Genomic DNA, 10,704 nt, shown 5'->3' on the forward strand with positions numbered 1-10,704 from the left:
CCCATCTGAGGCGGTGGTGGGTCCCTGCCAGCATGAAAGCAGCCTCTGCCCTCCTTCTCCAGGGTTTGGTTATCCTGGTTCCCGGCAAGCCTCGATTTCTCATCTGCAGCTGTCACCGTGACATGAGCAGAGCTGCTGGGTCAAGGCCTTGGAGCAGCGGAACAGAGACCCAGGGAGGCCTGAGCACTGAGCCGTGGAAACACAAGAAGCGCTGGAGGAGATGACTCTGCCGTGCTTCTGAATTCCAGCTGCAGGAAACCGCAGGACGGAAGAGAGTTGCTCTCGTGCTCAGATTCTTCTTGCTGGTTTCTCATAATGGGCATCTGGTTGGCCACTGGGAGAACTGGACGCTGGACTCAGTGGGACTGGGAATCTCCCCTACCTAAGCCTGAAATGTTGCTGTCAGCCAGTGCAGACAATACCGAGGTGGATGGACCAACCCTCCAATTCAGTATAAGGCAGCTTCCTATGTATGTTTCTACACAGTAATACTAGAAATATGGCAAAAATGTAGTTCTGTTTTGTTGTAAACAAAATCTGCCCTTTTTCCCTTATGGGGTATCCAAGAGCCCATATAGAGTCCTTACGTGGGTTCCCTATTGGTAGGAGAAAATAACAGAGGCCAACCAGAGAATATTGAGAAGCAAAGCAGCTAGTAAGCTTGATCTTTATTGATCTGTTGCAACAGGGTGCTCCCCTCACACGCAGGAAAGGAGGAGGACCAAGACCCCAGGTGTGTCTGCCCTTATATAGACATTTTAAATTCCCTGCCCTGGAGCTCCAGACCACCCCTCCATACATCATATCTGCATCACAGAAGGGATGTAACCCAAGACCACCCCCCACAAGCATCATACCTACATCACAGAAAAGGTGGTCTACAACAGAAATTTGAATGTTGTTGTTTTTGCTGTCTGCCAGATTATCTGATAATGCCTTACCTGATTGCCTTTCCTGGTAGTCTGCCCATTCCTTTGAGATGGTGATTTCCCAGTTCCTGAGACAATGGGAAGGTTCCCTCACCCCCTCCATCTTTGTAGAGAAACACTTGGTCAGCTTGGGAGTCAAAATGGTTTCAGGTTGGTCTTCCTGTGCTGATCTATGTCAGTGCTTGGTTGGTACATTTATGAACATTTATTATATATAAGACCTTAAAATTCTTATAACAGTTTCATTGGAGTTAAGCTGTCTTTGTTGGCAGGAACTGGTGGTAAGGGGATGCCGTTAAAATTGAAGTGATTGGGAGGGTGAAGTGACTGGGAGTGATTGCAAGAGATATTTTTCTGCTGCGTTGCTGCCTGGCTGTGTCCATTTGTCACCAGTTGCCTGTCCATTGTTCTCTGCAGTCAGTGAGGGGAGGACAAGGGGAATCAGAGTCGGGTCACGTTGCCAAGGACTGGGGGAGTCCAGAAGCAACAGAGGTTTCCTGCTTTGTCCATTGAATTCCAGGACAAGGCAGCTCTGCCCCTCCAGCCAGAGGCCACAGAAGCACCTTGCCAAGTTTGCACAGCTGCTGCTCCTACAGTCATAGAATTGGATGATTAAGGCCTTAAATAATAATTTTAGTTTATATGTTAGTGACTAAGTTTTAATTTATATATTTTTTAACTGTTGCTATATCTGTAGTGTCCCTGTCATACCTAACTGCAAATTCAAATGTATCCCTATTGTGCTTTATGATTTCCTTGATATTGTATGTGGGCTGGAACTGGTCTGTGACCGAAATAATAAATTCTTCTTCTTCATAGAATTGAAGAGTTGAAAGGGACCCACAAGGGTCATCTAGTCCAACCCCCTTCTGCAATGCAGGAAGCACAGCTAGAAGCTTCCTGGCAGTTGGACAACCAACCTCTGATGGAAAACCTCCAGTTAAGAGAGTCCAGCCGCTTCTGAGGTGATCAGCTCTACTATCAAGCAGTTCTTGCTGTCAGAAGGTCTAGTTGGAAGCTTAATTCTCCTTTCTTGTTGTTGGAATCCTTTGCTTTGGGTCTTCTGCTCCGGAGCAGCAGAAAACAAGCTTGCTCCATCTTCTGCAGGTCTGCCATTTCCTAACGAAGGGCTCTGGGTCTCTTGGGTGCCAGTCAGAGAGGCCGGCGAGGAGGAGATGGACTCAGATGCAACTATGGCAGAGTCCTCTGACACCTCATAGAATTGTAGAGTTGGAAGGGACCCTCGAGGTCGCGAGGAAGGAGATTCCATCTGGACATTAGGAAGAACTTTATGAAAGTGAGATCTGTTGGGCAGAGGAACCAACTCCCCTGGAAGGTGGCGGATCAAGTATTTTCCAAAGACTGGAGTAAAATTGTCATTAATTTAGAAGACCACCATAAACAGTTAAAACCTTTGGCAGGGATGGAAAGACGCTTGTAATGTGGAATTGTTGTAATGGTAATTATGGTTATAGAATAGCTAGATAAGGGTAAAAAATGCAGTAAATTTAATCTTAAAGATGGAAGCCATGGAGGGAGAGAAGGAGGTCTAAGGGTTCAAAAGAACTCTGCATTTTGATGTTTGAAATGGCTTTGTTTTATATGCATTCCCCCCAAAAAAAATAATTAAAAAATTATATAAAAAAGGAAGGTGGTGGTCGATGCTCCTTCCTTGGAGGTTTTTAAACAGAGGTAGGATGTCCAACTGCCAGGAATTCCTTAGTTGTGAATCCTGCCTTGCAGAGGGTTGGACTAGATGACCCTCAGGGCTCCCTCCTGACTCTACAATTCTACGATTCTGTGATTCCTCTGGAAGGGCTATTTGTATTCAGAAGAATCCACCTTTGGGCATGTACCCTCCGCACCCCACACCAGCTGATACCATTTGTGCATTTTCAAATAAATAAAAAACCTTGCCCATACAATGCCCTGGGTCTGGTTTGACCCTCAGATTGTCAGCTTGCAGGCTGGGCCTGTTCCTTGTAATATGATTAATCTGCAGCATTGAACTGTTCCTCTAGAAGCAGCAGGAGTTATTCATCTTTTTAATTTACTCATGGATTTTTAAAAACCCTCCTCCTCCTCCTTCAAAAAAAGGCACTTTTCCTTTTATTGCAACCATCAGTAAGAAGAGATCAGCAGGATATGCCTTTTCTCTGGCTCATTTTATTTTATTTTTAATATCTTTATTGATTTAAAATGCAAACATATAACGGAGATAAGTATAGAAACAAAAAACAAATAAGTTTGAAAAGATCAAGAAGAAAAGAGAAGAAAAGAAAACCAAGGATTTATACAACATCATATCTATCAAATAAAAATTCTCTGGCTCGTTTTAACGGATCAGGGCATCATTCCATCGGGACTCATAATACAAAAATCTGGGCCCTTCTTGGTGCCTTGGCCCATTTGTGACATTGAGCTGCCACAACAGTGTTCCTGGCTCCAGAGACTGGAAGGAGGAGCACCTGGAGAAACTGGCGACCAGAGAAAACCTGTTGATGCATTTCCACGGCCATGAATAACTCCAAAGAAATGCCCAGAGAAAACCTGTTGATGCATTTCCACGGCCATGAATAACTCCAAAGAAATGCCGATGCCCACTTTTTTGGCTCGCTTGATGACACCTCGTAATTCATAAGATAAAGCTTGTTTTTCTCAGATGCAGGAATTTGCCCTCTTCACCTCATGTAGGCATGGCTCCTTATAACCATTTATGTGACGGTGTTTGTAGAATTTGTACTGTGAAAACAGGAAAGGGGTCAAACCACCGCAAGAGGTGCTGAAATTTTGGGAGGTTGGATAGTTACAATGGAATGGTCTCGGGGGTGGGGCACACATTTCTATTCTTATTTAATTTTTATTCTTTTTTATTATGGAAGTGAAAGCTGGACCATAATGAAGGCTGATCGCCAAAGAATGGATGCTTTTGAATTATGGTACTGGAGGAGACTCTTGAGAGTCCCATGGACTGAAAGAAGATCAAACCTCTCCATTCTGAAGGAAACCAGCCCTGAGTGCTCACTGGAAGGACAGATCCTGAAGCTGAGGCTCCAAGACTTTGGCCACCTCATGAGAAGAGAAGACTCCCTGGAAAAGACCCTGATGTTGGGAAAGATTGAGGAGAAGGAGAAGGAGAAGGAGACGACAGAGGACGAGATGGTTGGACAGTGTTCTCGAAGCTACAAACATGAGTCTGACCAAACTGCAGGAGGCAGTGGAAGACAGGAGGGCCTGGCGTGCTCTGGTCCAGGGGATCACGAAGAGGCGGACACGACTAAACGACTCAACAACAACAACAATTTTTTATTATTACGTTGTCAAAATAAAAAAAAATATATAAAAAATAATTATTGATGATGATGGTGATGGTGATCATAATCATTTATTATTTATACCCCGGCCATCTGGCTGGGTTTCCCCAGCCACTCTGGATGGCTTTCAACAGAACATTAAAAACAGAATAAAACTTCAAACATTAAAAACTTCCCTGAGCAGGGACATGACATGAAATGTTTTGAAGAATTTCTTCAACTCCATAATTAGCAGGAAACACAGGGCACAGGGGGCACATGCGCAGAACAGAACAACAAACCCTTAATTCTATTGTATATGATAAGAAGCACCTTTAATGCGTTTGCTTGTGGTATATGATCTACATGGCTGCTTTCTTGGCTTGGCTTTCATTCTGAGCCAGGAGGGAGGGACAGGAAGTGGGACCCCAAATCCAAAAGGGAGGTCCTACAGCTTCCTGATACTGTCAGGTGTTGTGTGCATGCACAGAGCGACGGGCGCAGGTGGTCTGGAGGACGGAGCAAGCAGTGGTGACTAAGCCATATGAATTGAGAGCTACTGTGCAAAGGGAGAAAGTGGGTGAGGGACTCCAACGAACATGGCGAAGGTGAAGAGGAGGCTCTGGGGTCGGGGTCTGTGGAGGGTCCCCCACCTCAGGTGTTCTATGGGGTCTCGGCTTCTGGATCTGCAGAGGGAAGATGAGAGAGGGATTAGAGAGCATAACTTTGCTGGAGGTGTGCAACACACTGTATGCGCGGTCTATCCAGAAGATATTTGTGTTTCGAGGGCCCGGTCTTATTCAACATCTTTATCAACGACTTGGATGATGGACTCAAGGGCATCCTGATCAAATTTGCAGATGACACCAAACTGGGAGGGGTGGCTAACACCCCAGAGGACAGGATCACACTTCAAAACGACCTTGACAGATTAGAGAACTGGGCCAAAACAAACAAGATGAATTTTAACAGGGAGAAATGTAAAGTATTGCACTTGGGCAAAAAAAATGAGAGGCACAAATACAAGATGGGTGACACCTGGCTTGAGAGCAGTACATGTGAAAAGGATCTAGGAGTCTTGGTTGACCACAAACTTGACATGAGCCAACAGTGTGACGCGGCAGCTAAAAAAGCCAATGCAATTCTGGGCTGCATCAATAGGAGTATAGCATCTAGATCAAGGGAAGTAATAGTGCCACTGTATTCTGCTGCCAAGGAGTGTGGTGGAGTCTCCTTCTTTGGAGGTCTTTAAGCAGAGGCTTGACAACCATATGTCAGGAGTGCTCTGATGGTGTTTCCTGCTTGGCAGGGGGTTGGACTCAATGGCCCTTGTGGTCTCTTCCAACTCTATGATTCTATGATTCTATGAGTTAAGTGATCCGTCAAACCTAGACAGCATCTTAGACAAACCTAGACAAAGCTAAACAGCATCTTAAAAAGCAGAGACATCACCTTGCCGAGAAAGGTCCGTATAGTTAAAGCCATGGTTTTCCCAGTAGTGATGTGTAGAAGTGAGAGCTGGACCATAAAGAAGGCTGATTGCCGAAGAATTGATTCTTTTGAATATTGGTGCTGGAGGAGACTCTTGATAGTCCCATGGACTGCAAGAAGATCAGACCTCTCCATTCTTAAGGAAATCAGTCCTGAAGCTGAGGCTCCAATACTTTGGCCACCTCATGAGAAGAGAAGACTCCCTGGAAAAGACCCTGATGTTGGGAAAGATGGAGGGCACAAGGAGAAGGGGACGACAGAGGACGAGGTGGTGGGACAGTGTTCTCGAAGCTACCAGCATGAGTCTGACCAAACTGTGGGAGGCAGTGGAAGACAGGAGGGCCTGGCGTGCTCTGGTCCAGGGGGTCACAAAGAGGCAGACACGACTAAACGACTCAACAACAACAACAAGTGATCCGTCATGGTTACCCTTCCTGCCCCCTGTTCCTTTCCCCTTCCCTATCTCTTGTTAAGCTCTTTGATGGCTGAGAAACAGCCTTTAATGTCTTAATCTTTTGGAAGGAAGTGATAGTACTGGGTACCTTCTTTGATGGGTCGGACATTGTTTGGAGAAAGTGAGGCGCTGGGAGAGGTGGCTAATGAATTATCTGCACGTAGCCAGTCAAGCAAGCCATGCAGGCTAACAGGCTAGTTAGCTATAACTGGATGGTTTGGGGCATAGTTTCTGAGAAGCTCATGCACAGACTGATAGCTGTGGGGCTGTGCAAACTGAGGCTACCTTCGCCACTTCTTGAGGGCTTCCCAGTGGCAGACTGAGGCGCTTCCTTGGCATGTATATATTGCTTGCTGTTTAAAACCAAATCTTCAATCTTTTCACTCGTGTTTTGTGTCACTTCTGAATCTCATTTTAAAAGAACCGCCTTGCATTTGGCAAGACACACAGCACCATCTCTGTAGATGGTGTTTGTAATGTGCCTGTCCCAAAGGCTGTGCCATTTACAAGGTAGAGACACCTGACAGGAAGGGGACAGAAATTCAAGTGAACAGGGGAAGGACATGGGATGATTTCAGTTATGTATACAGTGCAATAGCATCTTATGCATGTTTAACTTGAGCAATTTTAACTGTATGCGGTTGAAGGTAGGATGGTTGAAACTGCACAAGTTAAACCCAAGCAAAGCGGAGAAGCTCATTTCTTGCCAGGTCTGCTTGGGTGCAAAACTCTCTGCTTTGCTGGGGGGCGGGGGCAACATCTGCTCAGCATGCTGCATCTGTGAAGCTCAGAAATGCTCTTGCAAGTGCCATATGATTTTCTATGAGATCTCGCACGACCATCCCTAGCCTTATTCAGCATGAATATAGCTTTTAAGCTCTCTACTTTGCTTGTCGGGCAAGGTCTACTCAGTGGACTAGGGTGGAATCTACACACATGTAAAAATAATGGTGTGAAAATGCTTTTTTAAAAAAGTTTTTTTAAAAAAATATATATACATTGAATTTGCCATAGCTCACTTTCGCCATCTAGTGTCACATTTGTATATTGCGATTTGTAACACACTTAAAACATTTTATTTGCAGCTGTGTAGCTGAGTCCTGGGAAATCTCTGTCTTTGCTTCACCTGCTAGCTGCGAAGGAGCCTCCATCAGATTGCAAAAGTGTGCATCTCGGGCAAAATCACATTCAAAGGTGTTCATATTAGGAGAAACATGAGATCAGCTAAATGAGAAACCAGCAGCAATCAATACTGACAGGTTCACGGAGACCTTCATCTGAAGACCCACAACACAGAAATGATGTCTTCACCCCCCCCCCCCAAATGCTGCTCTTCTGCCACTCACTTACCTTGCTCTCTGGGAGGGACGCAGTTCCATTTCTTGCAGCCGCTCATGCAGCACTTCCTGTTGCTGGGACAATCGGAGTCCTCTCTGCACTGATCCCTGCAGATGCCCAGCAGTGAGATGATAGGGGGATCCGGAGGGCAGAACCCAGGTTTATCTGCATGGGGAGAGAGGGAGAGCATCAGACTCCTAATCTCAAGGTTGTGGGTTCAAGACCCAAGTTGGGCAAAAAAAATTAAAAAAATCCTGCATTGCAGGGGGTTGGACTGGATGACCCTGTGGGGTCCCTTCCAATGCTACTGTTTGCAGGCATTGCCTGGAGAGACAGGACATCCATCCATGCTGTCTTGGCAGAATTCCAGACGGGTTTCAGGCCGGCTCCTGCACAGCTTCCCCTCCCTCATCCTACAGAAGGAGTGGAATTCAGATTGTGCTCCTTGCAGGAATGCTTCACCCATCAGGAGTTGCTTGCTGCAGCCCACTCATCTCTCTGGCAGCTCACCAGCAAATGCTGTTAGCCCAAGTCACAATCTGAGCATTGGGCATGCTTTTCCTGGACACTCTCCTGCGCGGAGGGGCCCCTGCCTGGAGGCGGTGCCACTGCTGGGCCCCTGGCACAATGGGCAACTTGCCTCCCATCACAGCTATCCCCCCATGTTGCATCCAGCACCTTAAAGTGCGACTCCTGCAGCGCAGGATTGGGCCCCTTCCAGCTCTACATTTCTGTGAACGTGGCATTGAGGCCCACCTGAGACTGGGTCCTGGGGGCAGGAGAATTGCAGGGGGCAAAGGAGGGCAAGTGTTACCATTTGGGAGACGGCAAGAGGCCCCGCAGCCCGTCCAGCAACACTTCTCTGTCCCCGCACAGCTGGCATCCGACTGGCACTCTTCTGTGCAGTTTCCACGGGCCGTCACCAGCGTTGCATTGGGGCACGTGCCAGCTTTCTCTGCAGCAACTAGAAAAGGCAAAGAGAAGTAGACATTATGAAGAACTTTCGGGCTTTAAAAGCTGTTTGGCCCTGGAACTGCCTCCCTCAAGATTTTCCTTCCTTGGAGGTTTTGAAGCAGAGGTTGGATGGCCATCTGTCATGGGTGCTTTGGCTGAGATTCCTGCATAGCAAGGGATTGGACTAGATGACATTCTGGGGTCCCTTCCAACTCTACAGTTCTATGATAGCCACCTTCAAATATCTAAATGATATGGGAGATGGAACAAGCTTGTTTTTGCTGCTCCAGAGGGTAAGATCTGAACCAACCTCTTCAAGTTATAGGGAAGGGGTTTCTGGCTAAACATCAGGGAGAACTTTCTGAGGCTGAGAGCTGTTGGTTGGTGGACTGGCAGCAGGCCTCCAAGATTCCAGGTAGAGGTAGCTTCCAGTTCTACCTGGAAATGAACCAGGGATTGAGAAGATGGGTCTTTCTGTCGGCAAGGCAGACACTCCCCCCGCTGAGCTTTGGCCCTTCTGCTCCTTTGTCCAACTGGGCCAGGCTGGAGACAAGGGCTTTCATGGAATCATAGAGTTGGAAGAGACCACAAGGGCCATCGAGTCCAACCCCCTGCCAAGCAGGAAACACCATCAGAGCACTCCTGACATATGGTTGTCAAGTCTCTGCTTAAAGACCTCCAAAGAAGGAGACTCCACCACACTCCTTGGCAGCAAATTCCACTGTCAAACAGCTCTTACTGTCAGGAAGTTCTTCCTAATGTTTAGGTGGAATCTTCTTGTAGTTTGGATCCATTGCTCCGTGCCCGCTTCTCTGGAGCAGCAAACAACCTTTCTCCCTCCTCCATATGACATCCTTTTATATATTTGAACATGGCTATCATATCACCCCTTAACCTCCTCTTCTCCAGGCTAAACATGCCCAGCTCCCTTAGCCGTTCCTCATAAGGCATCATTTCCAGGCCTTTGACCATTTTGGTTGCTTTTCTCTCCTTCTCTCCTAGGGACTGCCACCCGCTCACACCCACCTGTAACGTTCTGCCCGGGTGTGTCTATCAGGTGAGCTGAGGCTGTGAGAAGCCCCACCAGGGAGACGAGGAGAAGGTGGTGGAAGCAGCTGCTATTCCTGGGCGTCATGGTGATGCTGCTTGCATGAGGCAAGGAAGGAAGGGCTACCCCTATACTATTCATATAACCAGTTATCAATAATCAATATATTCAATATATATGCTTACACGAATCAAGGATTACAGTATTTTATAAATCCACTTGAATCAAAAAGGGAAGCTGTGCCTTAGCTAAAAATGCAAACTGCTTGGAACAGCAAGTAGGAACCGACCTTTCCCCTAGAAACATCTGTGAACCCCGGACAAGACATGAATCAGAGATTCTGGTACAAATTCCCCATCAGGAACAGGCTAAATTAATCCTCAGAACAGGAAGAGCAAAACCACAGAATGTCCAAGCTCCCTGTCCTGTCATAATTAGGGGAAAGGTTAGACTGAGCGTCACTGGGAGCATTGGAAAGCGGAACTTGAACCCTGTGCTGGACCAGTGCTATACCAGTAGCTAGGAGCGTGACAACTGCTTGCTGATTGGCTGATATTTTGCTGACCAAGTTATGAGTCCTTCATGATTGTCTTATGATCTATGATTTGCTGTGATTTGCTCAGGTATAAAGACCCCTGTATTTCTGTCAATCGGGGTCCCAGTTCTTTGGAAGAGATTCCAACTGGGTCCTTATTGCCTGGCAATAAACTTCACCTTCTTATTCTCCATTGCTGCGTCTGGCTGATCCTTATCAGTTGCTTCATTTGGTGCCGCGATCGGATCACACAGGCCAGTGGGGTTTTTTTTTACCCAAAAAGAGCCGGCCTCCGGTTCTCGAGGGGAGGGCGCCCCGAGGGTTTTGGCTTCGTTCCAGGCGCCAATCGGACATCATTTCCGAAGGAGGAAGGCAATCGCCTTCGGCGCGGACTCCCGGCGAGACGGAGGCAAGGACCGAACCAGGAGAATCTGAAGGGGGGCCAAAAGGAAAGGCGCGCCACGACAGGAACTCACGGTGAGTTGAGATAAAAGGAGTGCTGATCAACACTCAGGGTGACCCACCAGTAACCTCCCGTTAAAGGGAAAGGATCACCAAAAGGGTGAGGGAGGAGAAGCTGGGTCAACCAAGGGAAGGGAAGAGGTTCTGCAGGAAAAGTTGGGGAAAAACAGCTGTGGGGGGAGAGAGAGAAAAAAAAAAGG

General features: G+C 47.0%; 1 protein-coding gene across 1 annotated transcript; it reads right to left on the bottom strand.

Moving 5' to 3' along the window:
* Positions 1-4,840: 4,840 nt before the first annotated feature.
* LOC308588319 (waprin-Phi1-like) lies at positions 4,841-9,606 on the bottom strand. The gene is made up of 4 exons (XM_081196796.1): positions 9,486-9,606; positions 8,320-8,469; positions 7,518-7,670; positions 4,841-4,908 (listed from the first exon to the last, which is right to left on the bottom strand). The coding sequence occupies exons 1-4, from the start codon at positions 9,592-9,594 to the stop codon at positions 4,886-4,888; spliced, it is 435 nt and encodes a 144-aa protein (XP_081052922.1). The 5' UTR covers positions 9,595-9,606; the 3' UTR covers positions 4,841-4,885.
* Positions 9,607-10,704: the final 1,098 nt, after the last annotated feature.

Source organism: Podarcis bocagei (genome assembly GCF_964188305.1).
Source record: "Podarcis bocagei genome assembly, chromosome: 5".
Taxonomy (NCBI): Eukaryota; Metazoa; Chordata; class Lepidosauria; order Squamata; family Lacertidae; genus Podarcis; species Podarcis bocagei.

Coding starts and splice junctions, on each gene's coding strand:
- LOC308588319 (XM_081196796.1), bottom strand. CDS start 9,594: ATGACGCCCAGGAATAGCAGCTGCTTCCACCACCTTCTCCTCGTCTCC. Junction 8,470..9,485: donor ACCCGGGCAGAACGTTACAG/GTGGGTGTGAGC, acceptor TGCCTTTTCTAG/TTGCTGCAGAGAAAGCTGGC. Junction 4,909..7,517: donor CGTCCCTCCCAGAGAGCAAG/GTAAGTGAGTGG, acceptor TTCCCTCTGCAG/ATCCAGAAGCCGAGACCCCA.